We start from the raw sequence: 23,319 nt of genomic DNA, 5'->3' as shown, positions 1-23,319 counted from the left end.
ACTCGCCAAGGTCAACTTCTCGACCACCAGCGTCTGTCCACCACCACGATGAAGCAAAACAAGATGAAGATAAAGAACTCCAGAGATGTGAATGCCACACCTGTAACACACATCGGACCGCCCATGAACAACAAGCAGTATGTCATAACTGCGGAACCAAAGGACACTACAGCCGGAACTGTTACGCTCCGCGCCGACCACAGAACGACCAACGCTGTAATACTAACGGCAGTAAGCGAGACGCAAATTTTCAAAACGCCAGCCTCAAAGACAAACCGCCCAACGACCAAGTCAATTGCACGTCAGAGGCACTCCAGTCAGAGGAAGAGGAAATAGAGGGACAGGAGGACGAACTAGAGGACGAGTGCCAACAGGCGTCCGTGTATGTTCAGTTTCACAGGGGCTACTACAGTGCGCTATAATAAAATTTGGAGGAACAAAGCAAGGAGTAGCCCTTATGGTCGATACAGGTGCATCAATAAACCACATAAAACGGAAGGTTATTTATCCATCGGATGAACAAATTTGTCCAATTATCAAACGCAAAGTTTCCTTTAAGACTGGCAAAGCGCTAAATTCCGCGAATGAAATTGCTGTACTAACTCACATGGGGCTAAAGGACGAATTCGTCATTATACCAGACGATTATCTGCCTGACGGAGAAGATGGAATCATGGGAAACCCGTTTATGAGGAGGCGAGATTTCCAGTTGAATGCCTCGACGCTCACCCTGAAGAATAAGATACACCACCTTAGTAGCGACCGAAAAATTCGATTTAAACCAAATTCGGTGAACAAAATTGCCATCGATACCGACGAAAAGAATCTCGATCTCATGTTACGCATGGTCTATAAAGACGGAATGCCTATGGAAAATATCCCGGTGCAGATTGTACACACGAACAATCATGGTACGGCTTATGGAATCATCACCACCGCTGAAGACGAAGATATCGAGCTCGGACTGGAGAACGTCCAAGTCCACCGAGTAAAGAGTATGTCAACCCCGGGTGTATGGCAACAACCACGTGATGAAAGAGAGCAGGCGCTCCAAAATACTGTCGACTTGAAACACCTACCGGAGGAGTACCAGAAAGAAATTTGGAGTATTCTTCAGGATTTCAGCGATATCTTTGCCTTACAGGAGGAAGACATGGTCAATGGAACTTCAATGACTGAACATCGCATCGAGTTGTCAGATCCTCAACGCATTGTAAATGTGAAAAGTTTCCGTGCTCCACAGCTGCACCAGCAGGTTGTAAAAGAGGGAGTAGAGAAAATGTTGAAACAAGGAATAATAACGGAATCCGAGTCGCCATACAACTCGCCAGTTTGGGTTGTACCCAAAAAACCGGGCCCCGACGGAAAGCCCAAGTATAGAATTGTGATCGATTTCAGGAAGATTAATGAACTTACCGTTCAGGATTCTTATCCGATACCAATAATCGAGGATTTACTCGATCACATGGGAAGGGCCAAGTTCTTTACTACTGTCGACATGGCCGCAGGTTTCCACCAGATCAACATGGCTGCTGACTCCAAGAAATATACTGCTGTTACGTCCGTGAGTAGAGTTACTCCCGAGCAGTAAGAATAAACTGGTTGGCTTCGCTTTTACGTTTCAGGTCAACCGGAAATCAGGATGAGGATTGAATAACGTAAGGTTTGTTTGAGATATTACTTATGTATTTATTTCGAGGAAGCTCAGATGGCGGTAAAAACGAAGTGTGCTGTATGAAGCTATGTAAGAAGTCTAGATGTGACGTTGTTGAGAGTTAGAATAGGAGTGTCCCTCGAGACGTGAAACGTACGGTTACAGAAAAGGTGTGACAATGCTAGGAGTAGGAAATGGAATTTGATGAGTGAGCGCGATAGTGAATAGCGTGAGACTACGTAGAGATAAGAGGACAGGACAGAGACCATGAGAATAATGTAAGAACTGTGGGAGAGTTAGCGAGTAGTAAAAATAGAGAGAAGTGGTATGCTGGACGTAACACCCCCACCCAGTCAAAGGGAGCATAGCGGTAGATATGGTCCCGAATATGGGAAGCAAGAAGGTGGAAATGTCATATACAGTAGTGAAAGTATGTGCTTAAAATTACTTTTTACAATTTTTCTTATTATAGGTAGTGTATGGTATTTATAATCTGAATATAATATGTTGTCCGTATATATGAAAATGATAATTGATGTGTGTTTACAAGTATGTAGTCGCAGTATGAATGTAGATTGATGCGTTTAGCAACATTAATTGGATATTTGAGGATAAGTGTTTGTAATAGTAAGTTTATGTTTGAGATAGTATGGTTTATATTCTGGATTACGTATGAGCGTAAGGCATATAGTTATAATACTATGGTTACATAATGTTGTTTAAAGCTAGGCGCCTAGGGTTAATGCGCATGGAAGCGGGTTAGTACACTCAAGATTGAACAACAATGATTTCTTTGATTCGCTGGGTACTAAGTAATACTATTTTTTTTGACCTATTCGTACAATGATATTGGTTATGAGTGTAGATATATTTTGGGCTAATTGTAAACTAAGGGTATAAGATCGTTATTACAATCATTTTAATGCAGTAGTGTACACAAGCATTTATTTTACTTATGTCTGTTTGACAGCGCAACAGCAGATCTTGGTAGCAATATAGTAGTTGCCTACTTGTAATAAGATTTTCGTAAGGTTTTAAGTACTGGTAGGTTTAAGTGAAGCGGAGGTAGTGTGTTCGTTGGGAATGAGTAGGACAGAAGAAGTAGGTGGGTGGATAATATTTAGCTCGATTGGATTGCCACACTCTGTTTGTATGGCTCTAAATGTCTGGTTCGTTTTTTTTGCTTTACAATGTGTGCACAGAGTAATGACCTTGCCGAGGCATAAGTGACGGTAGAATAAGTATAGGGTTGCGAGAGATAGCAAACCTACACCGCTGTAAGTGAGAGCGTCCTTGATGTGAAACATATAGCGCTGTGTGCGGTGGTGTGTGCTGATATCAGTAGCTTGCTTCACGATATCATGCAGCAATAGTCCGGTATTGGCCAAGGCATGTACATTTATGTGCGAGGTTTTGTGGAGTGGGGGGATTGCAATTGAGGATAAATTTGTGGTTTCATTTAAATTAAGGTTTTTGTATATCTGGTCCAGATCGAGGGTAAAGTTCGGGATGTATGAGTGGGTTTCCGATGAGGTCGAATACCTAGTTGTGGAGAGTGTTGCCTCACCTGTGTGACCGGTGCACTTGTTATTTAGCCGTAATATTCCGGCTCCTGAAATGGCGATTCGCGAGGTGTGGTCGTTCGGACATAATATGTGTACGGTTTCTGGTTTTGCTGAAGAAAATATCCAAGCATTGGCGACGAAAAGTTCCGTCCAATATGTGCCCTCGAAAGATGTTAGTCTAACGTCGCAATTTTTTGTTACTGATTGTGAGGAGTGAAGAAACAAGTCGACTTTGCATAGCTTGTGGATTCCGCTGTGGAATAGTGGTTGACTTTGTCTGCAAATGTATTTGTTTTGCGTTAGGATACATTTGTTGATTTTCGGTTCGGATAGCTGGAAGTATGACGCTCTATTTAGTGTTGTTGCTATATAGTCAGCACTGTGTTGAATGTATGCGAATTTGTTGAAAATCGTGTCGTAGGATTGTCTAACTGGTATGGGTAGCAAGTGGTATAAATTGAAAGTATCTCTTTTTAATATGGGTATTGAGATGACGTAAATCAATCGCGGCTCAAAGTATGCGATTTCTACTTTCGATACTCGGACTAACTCTTCAGCGTATGCGGCGTCTATGGGAACGGGAAATTCTAGAAGAGGTTTCAGCAATTCAATGTGTTGGATGCTCGAAATCAGTTGTTCTGGAGATAATATTTTTGGATGTATTATTCCTTGTTGTGCAAAGAGGATAGCGTCTATTAGGTTGTTAAGATCAAGTTCGTAATTATTCATGTATCTGTCTAGGTCAATGAGGTGTCTAATAAGTGAGATTGCAGTCTTGCTTGTGGACATGAATCTTCCCGAGATAGTCACTTGGTTGCTTAGGGTTGCCAATATGCGGTCTTGTAATTCGTTGTGGGATGCAGCGTTATCCAGTTCGTTACGATATGCTCCCAGTGTCGATTGCACTATATTTGTTTGTTTGTTTAGCAGGATTGCTAGATGGTTTGTATCGTTGTATAGATTATCTATCTGTTGGTTCAAGTATTCACCGTCTTCTACATCTAGTGTTCCAAAAAGTGATTTGGAGAGGCTTCCCACAAAGTTTGAAGCTCCTCTTTTGTCGCGTTGCGTTGCTAACTTGGACAGCTCCCGGTGCGCTTTGTTAATTGTGCGATGACCAATTAATGATTTTATTTGCTTCTGGTATTCTTTGATTGTACTTATTCTGTAGGCTAACAATTCTATATGGTCACTCGTATCGCATCTACTTGCTAAGGTAATACATTTTTCGCGTGTTTTGTTCAAATAGTCTGTAATTTTTAATAACTGGGATAACATGTTACCAAGATCCACATAGTTGATAAGCGTCCATTGTTCGTTGAATGTTCGTAGATTGTTCATTCGTTCAAAGTGGATGCCGGGATTAACTACAAGTTGTTGTACTGTGTACGGTATTTCATCGTGGTCGATGGTTTCCGCACTGGCCCTGTAATGATATACATATTCTACTGAGTTTGCTAAAGCATGATTACTGAGCAAATCGCGTTTTGTTATTGTCGGTTGTACTGTGTTTGCTATTGAAGGGGTTAATGTGGGATTTTACTATGTATGTGCGATTTTCAGTTTATTGAGATGAACTATTTTAGTTATGTTCAGCGTGAGGTATATTTCAGCGTTAGCGTCATCTATTATTCGTTTGATTACATACGGGCCTTTATAATGATCTTGGAATTTTTACCTTGTTTCGTTTAATAGGTAGACAGTTTGTCCTATTTCAAATCGTTGTGGGGTAATCGTTCTGTCGTAGTGTTCTTTACTTTTCTGTTTAGCTTGTTTCAGGTTCAACGCGGCGCGTTTACGGATGTCTGTGAGATTCGCTATTAGATCGAGGAGGAATGTATCGTATGTATGCGTTGATGTGTTGCTTAGTATCGCATCTGTCGGTAGTTTAGCTTCCGAGCCGAAGATCAGCTGGTGAGGTGAATAATGTGTACTGTCGTGTTTTGCTGTATTATAGCAGACAATGGCGAAACGTATGAATTCATCCCAATCTTTATTTTCGTTGATGTAATGTTTGATGTATTCGGTAATTACAAGGTGACTTCTTTAAAATGAGCCGTTTGATTGCGGTCTATAGGCGTTTGTTCGTACTTGTTTAATTTTGAAGAGCCTGCATATTTTTTTGAAAGCGGTACTCATGAAGTTTCGTCCCTGGTCAATGAGTATAGTTCGTGGAGATCCATAGCGCGTGATGTATTCTTTAGCGAATACTGTCCCTATCGTCTTTGCCGTAGCATCGGGAATTGGAATGGCGTCTAAGAACTTGGTCAGATTGCACTGGATCGTCAAAAGGTAGCGGTTATGCGATTTCGTAACAAGGAGTGGACCAAGCAAATCTAGAGCTACTTTGTCAAAGGCCTCTGCGGGCGTGTCAGTGATTGCCACGGGTGATTTTGTTTTGATCCTGACTAGTTTTTTCCTCTGGCAACTGCCGCAAGATCTGATGATATTTTGAATTTGCTTTTTCATATTTGGCCAAAAATATTTTTCTCTTATTTTATTGAAAATTTTTGTAACGCCTTGGTGTCCTCCGATCAGTGACTCGTGGTACTCTTTGATCATGTCTTCGCGTAATCGTTCGTCTGGTTTAATTGTAGTATTTCTACAAAGTGTTACTCGAATGTCTCAATCCGCAAAAATGTGATAAATGAGTTTTTTGAAGATAGATACTCCTGGTCCTGACATGGGGAATGATATGGACCGAATGTCTAGTCCGGACAAGATAATCCTCAAGTTAACTAACGTGTAGAAAATGTCGTCAAGTCTGCCCGGGCCTGATTGTCGTGGTTTCACTACGAGGGTAAAAATGTATTTGTTGTTTTCCAACCGAGTTTTAATTACGTCGGATATTTCTGGATTCTGGTTTTGAAAGGATTCCATGCTTATTAGATTTCCGTCTATCAACTGTTTTTCTAGTCCTTCTGTCCAACCACAATTAGCTGATACGAAATGAGCGTAATTGTCGCACAACATAAGAAGTCCGTCATTAGTTTCGGTTACGTTGGGTTTTGGTAATATGTCATTTTGATTTTGTATGAAGTAATCTAAGCAACAAAAGTTGTCATTGTCAATATGGGGGCGGTCCGGTTTTCGCTCTTCGGGATTGTCGCGACGTTGTGAGCATGAAGGTGGTAGCGTTGCCGTAGGTACAACGGAGGCATCGCTATCCGTGTCTTCAACAGCTGACTCCGGATCATGTGTCACGGAGTCACTCTCCGAGATATCAGTTGGGTAGCGCGAGGGAGTAGAAACCGGAGCATGTCTTGGAGCTGACCTAGTGCCGGTCCGACGCATTGGCCGACGAGTTGAAGGGGGAGCAGGGATTCTGGGTGTTGATGCGTCTGCTTTAGATTCAGAAGATGTCGAGTCATAATTCGGGTTTTGATAATTACAAATGGTGATCGTTATGTCGGAGTCTTTAAATATGTAATGGATCATCCGATTAACAAGGTTCCAGTCTAACTTATCTAAGCTGCAGCCTAGTCTTGGAATCGAGAGCGATTTGACTTTGTCTTGTTCTAAGCAATTCTTTAGATTTACTAGGGCGTTGAACAGTGTTTCTTCAGTTCGTTTCTGGTAGTGGTATTTTTTGGTTACTAGATTGTAAATGAGGCGGTTACCATGTAGCAGTGTCAATACGTTCGTTACTTCAGGGTCTAGTTGTCGTAGTTGATCTCGGGTGATTATTTTCCTATTGATTAGTTGTCCCGCGACTCCTCGTGATGTCTTGCAGTCTGCCGAGATGCAGTGGGCTAGGTTATCTTGTCTGTCGAGGAGATTGGCGCGTATCTCTTGAATAAATTTACTATGCGTTGATGGTAGGTGGTTAAGATCTGTTACGAATTCCGTGAATCGAGGGGCGTAATTTCGTCCTTTACTGGTAGTGGCTTCTGGTGTCGGCTTATTCAGTGTGTCGGACTGTTCTTCACGTGTTTTAACACTACGACCCTGGGGCTTACCGGAGTTTTGGTTTGATTTGGATGAGGTGAGTGGTTGAACTCGTTCCGTAGTTTGCTTGATCGTTTTATTGACTACGATCGGTGCCTCCGTTGCGCTGTTATTGTCAGTCATACTGGCACTTGAGTCAGAGGTAACAGTGGAAGTCGAAGTGTCTTGTAACGCTTTGTTTCGTCTTCGTGGGGAAGGGCTGGTGGATTCGTGTGCAGATCCACACGCTCGTATTGGGTGCTGGTCTACATGTTTCATTCGCTTGTGAGCGCCGGTAGATGAAGATAGCGTATCTGGTTCGCGAGCACGTGCTGGGTATTGGTGAGCTACTTTGGCGCGCTTGTGGGCGTCAGTAGATGAGCATTCTGTATCGGGTCGTGGCCGTTTTGAGGTAATAGGTAGAATTCGGAAAGAGTCGACAGGTGGATTTCTGGAAAGCGCGTCTGCGTTGGAGTTCGCTATTCCTTTTTCATGTTTTGTGACGTACGAATATTCGTCCAACTTCAGTCTTCAGTGTATTAAACGAGAAGTCGGGTCCCGTAGGTTTTTGATCCACTTTAGTGGTTCGTCGTCTGTTACCAGGGTGAAGGTTCTACCGTAAAGATAAGGACGAAAATGTTTGACGGCATAAACGACTGCTAAGAATTCTTTTTTGGACACCGAGTAATTGATTTCGGGCTTTTGTAACACCCTCGATGCATACGCGATTGGTCAATCTTCGCCATCTTTGTCTTGACTAAGTATTGCTCCTATTGCATACTTTGAAGCGTCGGTTGTTAGGACGGAGGGTTTTTCGAAGTCTGGATACTGCAGTATCGGTTCTTGACACAGACTATCGCGTAGTGTTTCGAACACAAATTGATGTTCTGCTGTCCATAGGAAAGGGCTATTCTTCTTCAGCAAATTATTAATAGGTCTAGCAATTTTTGAAAGGTTAGGAATGAATCTTCGGTAGTAGCCTATCAAGCCTAAAAATTGTTTAATCTGTTTAGGATTCTTGGGAACTGGGTAGTTCTTTATTGCTGATATCTTCTCCGGATTAGGTTTCAATCCATTTCGAGTGATAACGTGACCTAGGTATGCTACTTCTTTACGCAGAAATTCACATTTATCTGGCTGCAGGGTTAGTTCTGCATCAGACAATCTCTTCATGAGTTTCCGAAATTTGGTTTCGTGCTCCTCCAAGGATCGGGAGTGAATGACTATATCATCCAAATAGACAAACATATCTGTACCCTGTAATTCCGATAGAACCTGATCTATTAGACGTTGAAAGGTGGATGGCTCATTTTTTAAGCCAAATGGCATTCTAGTATACTCGAAATGGCCGTGAGGAGTCGAAAAAGCGGTCTTTGCGCTGTGATCGGGATGCATTGGAATTTGGTGGAACCCGGAAGCCAGGTCGAACGTTGAGAAATATTTTGCGGAGCCTAGCTGATCTAGGATATCAACGATATTTGGTAGCGGGTAAGCGTCGCCAATGGTTTTTTCGTTCAGTTTCCGGAAGTCAATGACCATTCGCCACTTCTTTTCGCCGCTACCATCTGATTTCTTGGGGATGATCCAGACCGGAGAATTGTAAGGAGATGAAGAATGTGTGATAATGTTCTGATCAAGGAGTTTGGTCACTTGTTTTTGTATTTCGTCTTTGTGTACTCTTGGGTTTCTGTATTGTTTGGTATGAATTGGTGCGTCATTGGTAGTAGGGATCGTATGGCTGACTAAGTTTGTATGTTTCAGGGTGTCACCTGGGAGGAAAAATAAATGGTTGAATTCGATAGCAAGTTCAACTATTGATTGTTTTTCTTCGTCGTTCAAATGGTCCAATCGTAAGTTTTCTTTCAAAATCTCAAGGCGTCTCGAATCATAATTTGGGGATGTGGGAAGAACGCGATTCTTGATCCTTTTTTTTTCTGTGTAAGACCAGTGCTAGTAAGACCTGTCCGCTGCTTGCAGTACTTGTATGCGTTAGGTGTGTTTTTGCACTGAGCGTAGCGGTGCTCGCGAGTTCATCGACCTCTTCTAGTGTTACGACTGGTCTTCTTATTTACACAGCTGATTCGTTGGAATTTATTGCATAGACGTGAGCAAACCCTTGTTGGTTGGTAATCAGGGCCTGTCCTAGGAATATTTCAGCGCCTACTTCCAACTGTTCTATGAATCCCGTTTTTACCGAGGGATTCGCAATTTTGAGTGCAATCACCTGAGCCGTTCGTGGTGGTATCAATATGTAGTCTTCGTTGAGGAGTTTGAATGGTTTGCTAGTATTGTTCGGTATTATTTTTTCTGTATCGAAAGATGTCGTTGCATTTCCGTTCCGTAAAAATATCGATCCTAAGATTCCGTCTTCTTGTATCGGAAACAGATCGTCGACCATATGGAATATATGAAGGTTGTCACCGATTCGAATGCTAGTTGTTCCTACTACTTTTATTGGCTCATGTATAGCACTGGTAACGTGAATCTGACCTTCGAGTCATTTACACGGAACATGCGGATGTATTGCTTCGAGTTTAATTATGTTTACATCAGCACCGGTGTCAACTATAAATGTGCTGGGTTGTCGTGTGAGTTCACCTGTGGTTATTCGAACCTTCGGTGTTTGTGTAACAGATGTTATGAGGATACGCGGTCGTGTTTTTGTGTTGGTTCTATGCCTGTTAAAGGGAATAACGCCGGTTTCTCGAGAGATAAGGTAGTTTTTTTTTAAACAGATCGTCGCCTCTTCCGAAAGTAAAAAGTCTGCATTTAGTATACCGTCTTCGATGATAGGGAAGGAGTTATCGACAAGATGGAATTCGTGGCTTGTGTTAGCTAACTCGATGTAGAGACTTTCTATTGTTCTGATGGATTCTTCCGTTATCCCTGAAATCTGCCTAATGTCCGTCTTTGTGACGTGGACTCTTGGGTCGATTTTATCGATCTTTAACAAATTAATATTAGCGCTAGTATCTATTATTAGTGTCACGTACCCATTCAAAGACTGCGGGCATTGTGTTCGAATCTGTGGAGGGCCAGATTCTATTTGTACGGAGCTGACGTTTGGTTTGGACGCTGCTCCGGTTTGAGGGAGGTCGATGCGTCCGCGCGGCCGTCCCTGAACTCGTTTAAATGGCTCGCGTTGCCTGAATATTCGCGATGTTGCTTTGCTTCGTATGAAACTTCCGGGTGGACGCCTGCATCGCAATTCTCGTTCGGGTAGTCTTGTGTTACGTAATTAACCCTGAAGTTTGATCGTGAAGGATTTGGTGTGTTATACTGTTGTGAGCGTTGACTCTCATTTCGCAACTGGTCTCAAGGTTGGTTTGTCGGGTCTCTTGCTCGATATTGGGTATTGGGATTGTTCTGTTGTTGACGGTTAGTGTTATTTTGGAAAACTCTTGAACCTTGGTGGATTTTTGGATTATGGGGATATTGGGACCGATTTGAGCGGCACTTATCGTTTGAGTGGCCTTTGCGACCACACTGCGTGCAAGTTGTGTTGTTGCGCTGCCTCGTTCTGCACTCTCCTATACTATGACCTGCCTTCTTGCAGTATCTACACTCTGTTTCCGGATTTCCGGAAAGCGAAGGCCACCGCTGCCACCAATGTTACGTCCGTGAGTAGAGTTACTCCTGAGCGGTAAGAGTAAACTGGTTGGCTTCGCTTTTACGTTTTAGGTCAACCGGAAATCAGGATGAGGATTGAATAACGTAGGGTTTGTTTGAGATATTACTCATATATTTATTTCGAGGAAGCTCAGATGGCGGTAAAAACGAAGTGTGCTGTATGAAGCTATGTAAGAAGTCTAGATGTGACGTTGTTGAGAGTTAGAATAGGAGTGTCCCTCGAGACGTGAAACGTACGGGTGCAGTAAAGGTGTGACAATGCTAGGAGTAGGAAATGGAATTTGATGAGTGAGCGCGATAGTGAATAGCGTGAGACTACGTAGAGATAAGAGGACAGGACAGAGACCATGAGATTAATGTAAGAACTGTGGGAGAGTTAGCGAGTAGGAAAAATAGAGAGAAGTGGTATGCTGGACGTAACACTGCCTTCTCAACCCCCGACGGGCGTTTCGAATACCAACGAATGCCGTTAGGATTACAGAACGCTCCTGCGACCTTCCAACGCATGATGAACGATGCGCTGAGAGGATTGAATCAGAAGATCTGTTGCGTCTACATTGATGACGTTATAATTTTTGGTGAAACGGAGGAAGAACACCATCGAAATGTAAGAACCGTATTTCAGCGTTTAAGACAATGTAACCTGAAACTCCAGCCAGAGAAGTGCGCCTTCATGAAGACTGGAGTGAGATACCTCGGATATGTCATCACTGACGAAGCGAGCAAACCAGATCCGGAAAAGACCAGAGCGATACAACAATTACCCGTTCCAGTCAACGTTAAGACGATTCGATCCTTCCTTGGTTTTACGGGGTATTACCGGAAGTTCATACAAAACTATTCAATGTTAGCGAAACCATGAACAAAGTTAACACAAAAGGACAACTCATGGGAGTGGTCAGCAGCCTGCCAAGAAGCCTTCGAAACCCTGAAAGAAAAGTTGGTCACACCACCGATACTTGTGAGATCAGACCCAGCTAAACAATACGTCGTAACCACCGACGCGTCAAACGATGGAATTGGAGCGGTACTATCTCAAGACGGCCACCCCATATATTTCTTATCTCGAACCCTGAATGATGCGGAAAGGAATTACAGCACGACAGAGAAGGAGATGCTTGCTGTTGTATGGGCCGTCAAGAGGCTGAGAGTATATTTGCTCAATACACCAGATAAACCCTCCATCATCCGCACCGATCATCGTGCACTCGTATGGCTGAAAAATTGCGTAGACCCCAGTCAACGCCTGCTGCGTTGGAGACTAAGATTGGAGAAATACTCATTCCTGATAGAACATGTTTCGGGAAAAAGGAACGTAGTAGCGGATAAGTTGTCTAGAGTCTTTCGCACAAAGGAAGAGATCTTCGGAAAACTCACCGAATTGGAAAAGGGACTATACGAAATCACACCCATTGATAGGAATCTCAAGTGGGTCCACCATATCGCCGCACGCCATATTGACATCGAGAGATTGTCACTCACAACAGGCAGAACAAAATCTCACATCAAACTCGTTCCCAACCGAAATCGAAAAGGGGAGGACGGCAAATGGGTGAAGATTACCCTTAAAGAAAAGGATGCCTCTGACAACACCCTGATTATACCAAAGAATCAGACTGATAGACGTGAGAAACTCAGAAACTACATTCATCCGAAAAGGTACGAAAAAATATACTTCTGGATTGACCCTGAGAAAACCACCAAAGAAGAAAACAATTCGATCATCGAAGATCTCAAGAGGATACGTCAGGACTCAGGTGCAGACATATCATTTTGCTTGACAGGAAAGGATGTGCCTAACAAACAGCAACAGAGAGAAATCATGGCCAGCGCTCACAACGACATCAATGGACACTTCGGCCTAGCAAAAACAATTGACCGAGTAAAAGAAACGGCCGTATGGTCACGTATGGAGAATGAATTCAATTCCTTTATCCAGGCATGCCCCACGTGTCAGATGTATAACAAGGAAAGGATATAAATAAAATCACCCGCTATTCTTTCCGAAACCTTTGCTGAAAAACCTAATGATCAAATTTCAATAGATATCGTCGGACCTCTGGTCGAATCTTGGAATAAACACCGATATATCCTCACGATGCAGGATTCAATAACTCAATTCATTAAATGTGCCCCACTTACGAACAAAACCGCGACAGAAGTTATCAAGGCTCTATCAGAGTACTGGATAGGTAACTTCGGGTGCCCCAAAGTAATCCTGACGGACATGGGAAAGGAGTTTTGTAACGAGCAGACCGATTTCTTTCTCGAACACTATAATATCAAACATATCACCACGCCTGCATATCACCCGCAGTCGAACGGCTCTATAGAACGAATGCATAGAGTCTTGAAAGACTATATTCGAACTGCCTGCAAAGAGAGAGTACACACTTGGGACAAGGTTTTAACAGAAATGGCACGTGCCTATAACACTTCCGTTCATCAATCAACAGGTGAAACGCCTCACAACCTCATGTTCTGTCATGAAGCCAACAATCCTGACGGTTTTCGCGAAAACCGATTGGAAACCGTAATTAGTAAGAAAATGTTGTGGATACGAAAATGGGAGGAACGGTTCGAGAAAGCTCTGGTCTGGCTTACCAAATCCAGAGAGAAAAACCAAAAACAAGTGGACCAAGGAACACGACGACAAACTCCTTTATATCAAGTGGGAGATGAAGTAATGATCAAGAACCATACGCGACAGAACGCCTTGGAGAGGATTTGGAATGGACCATTCGTCGTCGGCGAGATTAACGAACAAAAAGGAAATATCACTTACAAGAAAACCGTGGATGATTCCACGGCATCTTATTGGAAGACCCATCTGAATAATGCCAAACCGTACTACGAATACGACACCGGACCAAGGGAAAACCATCCAATCCCTAGAATTAAACTAAAACGGGTTCAGGGTAACGATTGGATCTCCACGGAATAGAGTCTTAGTTTCTTTTGTTATAGGTGTAGCATTCTATCCCTCGCCTACTTCGATGTCTCAGTTATCAATGGGACTTTACTCCAGGAGGAAGTGGGCAAAGTATACATGTACCAGGAAAGATGGAAGATATTCCAATCCATTGACGCAAGTGGGTTCACCAAACCATTACTCGACATCCACAGCAAACTCGGACGCCTCCAGACGATACGGGATACCTATCTGGACCATTGGAATCCTGGTCAGCGATCCCTCGCCCAGTCCACCCTGAACGCTTTAGATTTAGAATTTGCCCGTGCCTCGTCACACAATAATATTTTGGAAGTCATTTTAGACTTGGGTGCGCCTATTCTTCAAATGACGCGCCGCCCCTCTAAATTAAAGGAATCTCAATCCCACGGAACCAAAACAAGTACTCCGAAAGCGCTCGCGTCGAGCGATGTTACTTACGAAGCCTCGCGCGAAGTTGAGGCGGTATTTGGAAAACATGTCCTTCTGACGGGCCTGGCAAATGAAATGTATCCCCTAAGGAAATCTTATCTCACGCCAAACATCAGACCGGAAAGAGGAATGTTTACCTTTTTAGGAACAATCCAAAAATCAATCTATGGAACTGCTAAAGCGTATGATTTGGAAATAATTAATGGGAATCTAGCCTCACTAAAAAATGTAACGGACACTCTAAATCTTGTTGTAACAAAGTCCTTGCACATCAATCAAGTCCAAATTAATATCTTGAATACAAATCAGCTCAAACTTAAACACTCTTTGGAAACTGTATGGGGACGATTAGAATCATTAAAAATAAAAGGTAACGAAACGCTTGATTATCAGGAATACATGGAAGCTATAACTCTAAGTTTATTTGAATTTAGGGAACTGCAACGACTAATCGATCTGGTAATGACTGCCGTGCAATTAGGAAGGCATGGTATCATCGATAACACCCTCCTTACTCCAAAGGAGCTTATGACAGCTCTCCAAGCTTTCGACGCCAATGACAAAAAGACACTAATACCTATGAAGGAGGAAAATTACGCGAAGTTTATTAAAATAAGTGATTTAACTACAACCACAGATAAAGGCAAACTTATCTATATACTCACAGTGCCTTACTTAGAAAAGGAACCTTGGGTAATAATTCATAATACCCCGGTACCCGTAAGAATAAATCACACTTATGTAACACTTAACCCAACATATGCTTTGAAATTAGTACGTAAGAATTTTATAAGAGAAGTCACATTTTTTCAATTGAAACAGATAACCGATTATTTCATTGGTGATTACCGTGATTTGGGACATCGCAACGATACTATTGAACTTTGTGAGAAAATAACCGATCCCATACCACGAGGATGCACCCTGAGTCGTTTTCTCGTCACAGATATTGCTTACATATGAACGCAGGGATCGCAAATAATCTTACCTTCGAAGCCAATTGAGGTAACCATAACATGCGCTTCAATGCAGACTTTTATTATTCAAATCACCAAGCTATCCCTGATATCCACGAATCAGAGCTGTGAACTTCAAACTCTGAAAACGCGAGTCAAATCAATCGTAGAACATATGACTTCTCAATTAACAGAAATACATGCAGATACCATTTCCCCGCTAAACAAATTTGTAACAGGCCGGGAAATTGTATTGCATCACGTGATTAACTTGGATACCCTCAAGGATCAAGGACAAACCATTTTAGACCTTGAGAGTGTCCTCGCGAATAACGAAGCAACCCTTCGGGTCAACAATACATGAGCTAACTTCAAAGGTATAGGGATCCCATCAATAGCTGCCATTTCTGGAACGATATCCGTCTTGTCTTTTCTACTTTTGCTGTGGAAATTTAATATACCCACCTATATTTCGGCGTTCACCGGATATTGTTGCCAAAGGAATCCCTCTGCTTTGGAAGTAGTAGAACGAAGGAAATTAAAACGCAAGATTGAGGAACAGGCCAAACGTAACGAAAGAATCCTACGAGAAATCAAAAGCCGCAGAGACGCGCCTTTGTCTTCGTCGGGGGATGTGATAGAGCTGGAACATTTGTCATAGAATGTAACAGTTTTATGTCCTCTCGTAGGAACATGCCGGGGATCATTTAAATGAGTACGAAATTCATCGTGCAGCGTAGCCCGCTTTGCGCGCTTGGCTTCCTTATCGGCAGCAGTGCTCAAATTACGCGATTATATGCACTTTATATGCATTGTCGCCGAGCCCGACGAGAGGCCGTGTGAGCAGAATCAATACTGCTTCCCGGCGTAACGCACGCCTAATTTTGTTTATACATAAATTTAATATAACGTTAACCCCCGCACTCACCATTGTTGTTATCAATTATAACGCAATTCTCTGTTTTGAATAAACGTATGAATATACATATAATCGTTGCGTAATATTCGCATGACATATACAACACGTACGTTAGACATTTCGAAAAATTCGTGTATTATACGCATTTTTTTTATGGTGAAAGCTAGGTTTACAAAACGTGTATGGAATACTAGTGGATGGATTCACTTTCATTTTTTATGCGTACACCATTTATTCACAATTTTTTCGTGCAATAAACGTGTTTTTTACTATGTTGTTTTCATTGGATTCCGCTCGTTTGACAGGCTCCGAAATTGAGCTTTTAATGCACGTATTTTAACAAGTAAATTTGATTTTCAATTCATCTGTGATGCTTCAAAGGTACTCTTTGGTGCTGAGCCCAGAGGTCTGCCACTGAATCAGAAGTTACTTCCCCAGTACCTTGAAGAATTGGGCTATGCAAATCACATAGTTGGGAAGTGGCACTTGGGCTGCTACAAGAAAAAATATACGCCAACTTTCAGAGGCTTTCGTAGTCATACAGGTTACTGGACAGGCCATCAAGATTATAACGATCATACAGCTATGGAGGATGTGAGTATATGTCATAGTTTTAATATACTGTAACGGACAGCTGTTCAAGAACGCAATATATCAACAATGCCCGTAACATACACAAATCACGACAACAACTGTAACGGACAGCTGATCGAGACCAGCATCGACATCGACAGTGACCTACATAAACCCAAAATAATAAACAAAGACGACGGACGATGACCAACGCATACCAGGACGATGACCCATAGCAGGACACACGAATAGGGAAATGACGTCAACAAGATAACCTGACCACAGCCCTGGAAGAGTATAAAACTGGAGGACCACGAAGAACGGGTACCAGTTGATCGGCAAAGCGCCAAGCTGCGTCATGTTGAAACGAAACGTTACTCGTCCAGAGAACACTATCGAATTTAGCTTCAAGTTTAAGGAGAGGAACCTCAAGCAAAGCGTTTAGTTCCAATGTGAGATAGATATTATTTATCAGAGTCCACGATAGCCCGGGACTGCTAAAGAGAGTTAGGAAAGATATAAAACGTTTGAACTGTAAGGACCGTCTTAGAAGCAGAACCGATAAATTTTGATTATTATTATTATTTTTTTATTTTTATTTGATAATTTTGTTCTCTATTGTTAATTTTATAAACCAGATCGCCGACCTCGGTCAATATCAAATGTATTCGTGCTATCGCTATTAAAGCAGTTTTAAATTCTGAATATGCACTCGTCTGTCTCGTTGTCAAACATATGTTTCTAGCATGAAGTTGCACCTTGAAGAGGGGAAGGGAAGTAAACCAACAGCCAGCCAAGGTAATCTCTGGTCTGAAGGATTGAAAGTGTTTGGGGTCAGTAAACCACAACAGAAATAGACAGGCGACTCTGTTTATTCGGAGTTCGCAATTAGAAGGGAGTACTGGTGAGCCCGTATCTCCGAATAGGTGACATACGCCTCTCTTACTTGTCTCCAGCTGAAAGCAACGGCCGAACAAGCCCTTATCTTTTCGAAGGAAGCAACGGGCGGAGGTGCCTGTTCACATATCAAGGCGGCTTTGGTGATACCTAAGTCCGTATAGTTCGACTGTTCAGGGTTTTTGGGTCTGATAAGCTGATCCTGCTGTTAACCCATCAGAGGGGGTTCATTATAAACATACTTTTTCATTATAAAGTGACAAAGAACGCACAATAACGGGTTTATCTCATAGGCTCTGGCCCAAGATAATCCGCACTCGTTACAATACAGTAGAGCGTCTTTTATCTGAGCCTGCTTCATCCAAGTTTGCAATAATTTGAGCACTACTCTCAACACCTACGTTCATCGCAATTTGAAGTTCTGTCCGTTTTTACTCAAAATACAATGTCATTCCGTCAGGATTTTGTTTGTTTAACTGCAATAATCATGTTTGATTAGGTGAATTTTATGATATACTCTACAAAAATTTTATTCAAACATGGTCGCTCCGCAAAATGTAGGTAACTTCACACAGGCATACGCCGCGTGCGTAAGGCTCGGTTTACGGAGGACAGGTTGCCACTGTTGCTTCTAATCGATTTATGAGAACCAGTACAGCTTGAAAAGAAATCAAAAAAACTTTATATTATGTTGAGCACTACGTCAGGGTCAGACCTATCTGAAAGAAATCATCGGTGACGAATTCGGAAAAATAACAATTTTTTCAAAATTGATAGTTCATTGTTTGCGTGAAACGCTTTTCGCTCCATGCATCGAGTAGGCAGCGCCACTGGTGGCAGTTGTGAACAACCGTTGCACGTTCGTGACGCCGGCCGTTGCCTTCATTTGTATGGGAAGTTGTCAAATAAAATAGCGAATGTTTGAATAAGAAAAAAAAGTGGATCGTGTCAAGTTTATTAATGACAAAAAACGAAGCTGAGACTTCTACGTACAATGGTAAGTACCTCTTTTACTTTCCAAGTGCCGTGTACTTATCTTATTTTCGTATTGAAAGTTGATCGCTTGCATAACCTCAACATGTCTATGTAATTGTCTACAGACATGAATATATGCATACGGACGGATTTCAGGCAGTAACACATTCGATAGATTTCAATCCAGCAACAATAAAAAAAGGTTCCGGCCTCACCACAACGCACGTAGTTCAAGTGGAAGAATGTTTTTTCAACGAAATACGGTCAACCGTGATAAGATGTAATGTAATCCGTCAGACTTCCGTTACTTCACCTCCGTACAAGGTCGAAATGGAGGTAAAATATTTTTAGAAAATCTCTGATTTATTAAAAACAATAGTGGTATTTGAAAATTTGATAACCAATGTTGTTGTTATGTACTTATGTATTCACATCTAATTACTTAATATGAATTGATGTTTGGGAGCGTATTTTTTAATACGCCATCTATTCTCCAGCGATTATAAACATTCATTTCTTTTCTAGATTGACGGTACTGGTGCTGGGGGAAAATGTAAGCATATTTGCGCTTCAATATGCTACATCAATACCGATCGACCTGCATCACAAACTAGCTTAGACCAAAAATGGGGAAGGCCTTCACGGAATCAACTTGGAAAAGAAATATAGGCGAAAAGAATTATCGTCACGGAACACTTTAAGGCTGAAAGCGTCCTGAACCCAGTAAATTGTCTTCCGTATGATGCGCAATTATCCGATGTAACGCACTCTTGTTGGCTCAATTTAATCTTAGCTGCTCAAGAGCGTCTGAAAGACGGTACGCGTGATGAAAGCTTGAAAACAACGAAAGTAACTCAATTGACTTCATTTAATAATAAGCTATCTTGGGAAACCTGCATTTTGAACTTAATGATATGAGCAAAAGGAAGTAAATTATACCTCCAAGAATCCCACTTTTCAAGCATTTCAGCGAAATGTTTTTATGAAAAATATACTCAATTGAGCGAACAAGAAATAATCGAACTGTGCATTAAAACTGTAAGTCAAAGCGAGTGCTTTGATTGGTCTAAAACTAGAAAGCTCAGAATAACTGCAAGTAGTAAAGCCCACGCAATTAAAACACGGACAAAACGCGATCTTGAAAAAATAATAGACACATTTTTAAATATCGTTCACACTAAATCATTTGCCGCGACCCAATATGGCCAAAAAATGGAGAAAATCGCCCGAAAGCAATATGAAACATTACTGAATGTTCAGGTTTTCACCATTGGTACAGTTTTTCTACAAGCTCAGCCATGGTTAAGTGCGTCTCCTGACGGAGTCGTGATAGAAGATGGATGTATAACGAAATTAGTAGAGATCAAGTGTCCTCATTCGTGTTAAAAAGTACCTGTTTGCGATGAACTCTTGGAAACTTTCAACGTCCCATATTTAGTTGATTCAAATAATAATGTAGATTTGAAATCAACGCATCAGTATGATACGCAGCTCAGTGTCAAATGCAAATGTATGTAACAGGATTGTCACAGTGTGATTTATTTGTGTAGTCACCAAAGGGAAGCTGCTTTATCACTCTCCCACGAGATGATTCATTTTTAAAACATCTGATATCCAAATTCCATGCATTTTACTTCGATCACTACTTACAAGCTTTGTGTGAAAGCGATAATGAAAATATCGTCCCAATTAGCTTAATTTATCATCGTAATGCTATGAATGTTGTGGAGCCAAAGAAAAACGTTATGCGACAAAAAAATGTTCCTAACCATTTTATTAATGCAACAAGTCTGCAACTGTGATACGATTGAGCAGAACATTATGACTCGGTTATCCGATGTTTTATTTAAAATTGTAATTTGACATCGAAATGAACATGTGAAATGAAATAGGAGAACCAGCTTGGTACAAAGAATATTTCCGCAGTTTATTTGATAACACCTGTTTCTTTTTATTTATACATATTTTTACAATTCTTGCTGGAATTAAACACCTTTGACAGCTGCTATGTAAGGAATTTTCAGACGAAATTTTATTTTTGGACACTTTCTTCATCGTCACTCGTTTTTAAAATCGCAGACTGCAAATTTACCAAAACACAACACATCAAAACTATATCGTCACAATGCGGTAGCATACTTAAAGACAATTTGTCGAATATTCTATATATTCGAATTCTTTGAATAATGCGCTCGATATGAATTCTGTGCAGAGATACTTTATACGTTTCAGCAACTTCTTGAGCGGAAAAATTATCATTATGAAGGAACGGTGGCATTACAAGTAATGTTCCTTTGCCACTTGCCTCTGATGCTGTTTTTACCGCTGGAAAGCCCTTGTCAGCTAACACTACATCGCCCGGTTCAAGCAATTCTAAAAATCCACTTCCACTTCCAAAAATCCATCTGCGCATCAGTTGTTCTTTCGCTATGATATTTGCAGATTAATGAAATGTAACGGTCAGGTGTACATCCGACTAAAACTTTTACTGTGAAACTCTTTTTATATTGAGAATATAAGCGAACGCGATGTTCTACTGTAGAAGGTTGTTCAGCTTTGAACTCTGTGCAATCAACAATAACACGACAGTTTTCGTAATTTTCTTTAAAATCCGTAGGCATTGTCGACTGAACGACTTCTTTAGAGAGCCAAATCACGAAATTTTTACACAAATTTGCTAATTGATGCAATACAGAAAAAAAATTTCTAGAAACCGTGGTTCTATGTAGCTTGAAAAGAACACTCGATGCTGCAAACGTTAGCCCACATTTTATTTTCATGAAAAAAACAATAGCTTCTCTCTCAATGGTGTCCTTGAATCGTTAAATACTTTTGGATTATTCGATCGGTTTTGCTCCAAAACTTGCAATAATAAATTGAAAGTGTCAAATGTCACACTAGCAAGATCGAGTAACTCTTCATTGTTTGTGATACAAAAAAAATCCATCAAACCCAGAATCACATCTTAATTGCAGAATTTTACGTTCGTTATCTGAACCGACAGACACATCTCTGAGTGAGTTAGAAGGTCGTGACTGTATTGGTTGTATGATTAAAATTTCGTTGGTTTCGACAGTTAGTGATGACAAGATGCAGTTCATAGAGAATGATGTCTTTATTACGACGTTTCGACAGGACCCTGCCTGCCATCATCAGGTTTCTTAAAATATTGAAAAAAAAAAATATATATATATATTTTATATAAATTTATATATAATATAATATATATAAATATATATATATGAATTTTACAGATGTAAATTCAACAATTAACATTTTCAATTACAATTATCATACATAAATGCTTCTAATTAATTATTATTGTTAGGTTGTCATAAGCACCTTCTGAAACACCATGTAAGCAACAATTAGTAAGCTAAGGAATGTCTAAAAATGTGAGTGTGTAATATTTTATTATCTTATGACAACTTAACAATAATAATTGTTTAGAGGCATTTATGTATAATAATTGTAATTGGAAGTGTTGATTGTTAAATTTATGTCTGTGAAATTTATATATATTGTAACCAATTTTTATGAAGTTAAGGGTAAAACGATGAAAACGAGATAATTGGTTACCCTACGGCGCAGTCACTAACCTGAATAATTACATAGAGAGAGAGGTAATGAGAGAGAAAGACACGAGTGTTGGGCGCCAGACGCACATGCGTCAAAAATAGATAATTAGACAAAGAGATAAAGGTAAAGGTAAAGGTAATAGATAAAGGTAAGGTCAGGTTCTACGACGGTTTTGCACAGTTCGCTCAGATAGACAAGATAATGGTAGAGGGGCGGAGTCGAATCCAATAGATAAAATAAGAAACAAGTGAAGCAGGAATAATATCAAATATATTAAGTAAGAAGCGATAGGTTTAATGACAAGCAAGTAGCTGAAGAGATTGAGATACAATTACGATAAATGCAATAATTAACAATATTTACAGCCAGAGAAAGGTTAAGCGAGAGAGTTAACAAATAACGGAACGTTTTCCGAATAAGCGGGAAATATGCGCAAGCTCGCGATACTAAAGGTTATGATTAATACGGTTTTATGATAGATAGGCAGAACAGAAAAAGATATACGGTACTTAAATTAAGCAGTAAGCAAATAAACCATAAAATATGAGAAGCGATTATAAACACATGCGAAATACAACAATTGTAATAGTTATCACATTACCAGAATGATCAGAAATAGGCAGACAGGGAATTATGAATTACAAGGTAAATTCAAGCGACAGGTCAAGTAGAAAATTATCATAAAATATAGGTACTAACAGATAATACGTAGTCTCTTGTTTGCGGTAAGTGCGAGAGAAAGAGAGATAATATTCGGTACGATAAAAGGTAATTCAAGATAAGGCAAATAATATTCAAGATAATTAATATGCAACGTACGGCAAACCAAATAGACTAGGGACAACTACGATCAGCGATATTAGCGAAGAAAATAATGAAAAAGATGTTATGCTATACGGCACAATACTCGAATGTCAAATGAACGACGAGCGGGACCGCGCAGCGATGTAAGATCGCTCCCGCGGTACACTCACTACGATACGATACTCAACGGTAATAGGTAAAGAGACAGGTATAAACTAATCAGAGAAAATATAACATAATAGCAGTGCTCAATAGCTAAGATAAAAATTGATCTTTTAACGGAACGCGCTGCTAGACAGCGATATTAGATATTCGAATATTCCAGAAGAGAAAGATAATAAAATAAAGCGATAGTCACTACAATGCGTAAGTAATAGTCAACCAGTCGCGAAGTTACTTGCAATAAGACAGAGAAAGGGACAAGATAAGAGATAAGAGAGAATAAGGTACGAGCCCAG

At 40.8% G+C, this 23,319-nt stretch overlaps 1 protein-coding gene across 2 annotated transcripts in view; it reads left to right on the top strand.

Annotated features, from left to right (window-relative positions):
- Positions 1 to 23,319, top strand: part of LOC124295602 (arylsulfatase J) — an 846,464-nt gene that overhangs the window by 256,591 nt on the left and 566,554 nt on the right. Inside the window, exon 3 of one of the 2 annotated variants that reach the window (XM_046746146.1) lies at positions 16,415 to 16,627. The exons of the other annotated variant lie outside the window; for it this stretch is intronic. Coding sequence (XP_046602102.1) covers positions 16,415 to 16,627 — 213 coding nt within the window. The remainder of the gene's footprint in view (positions 1 to 16,414; positions 16,628 to 23,319) is intronic. 2 annotated transcript variants of the gene reach the window in all.

This window comes from Neodiprion lecontei, chromosome 1 (genome assembly GCF_021901455.1).
Source record: "Neodiprion lecontei isolate iyNeoLeco1 chromosome 1, iyNeoLeco1.1, whole genome shotgun sequence".
In the NCBI taxonomy this organism is placed as follows: Eukaryota; Metazoa; Arthropoda; class Insecta; order Hymenoptera; family Diprionidae; genus Neodiprion; species Neodiprion lecontei.
The sequence above is the reverse complement of the archived record's forward strand: the minus strand, read 5'-3'. Positions and strand labels throughout refer to the sequence as shown.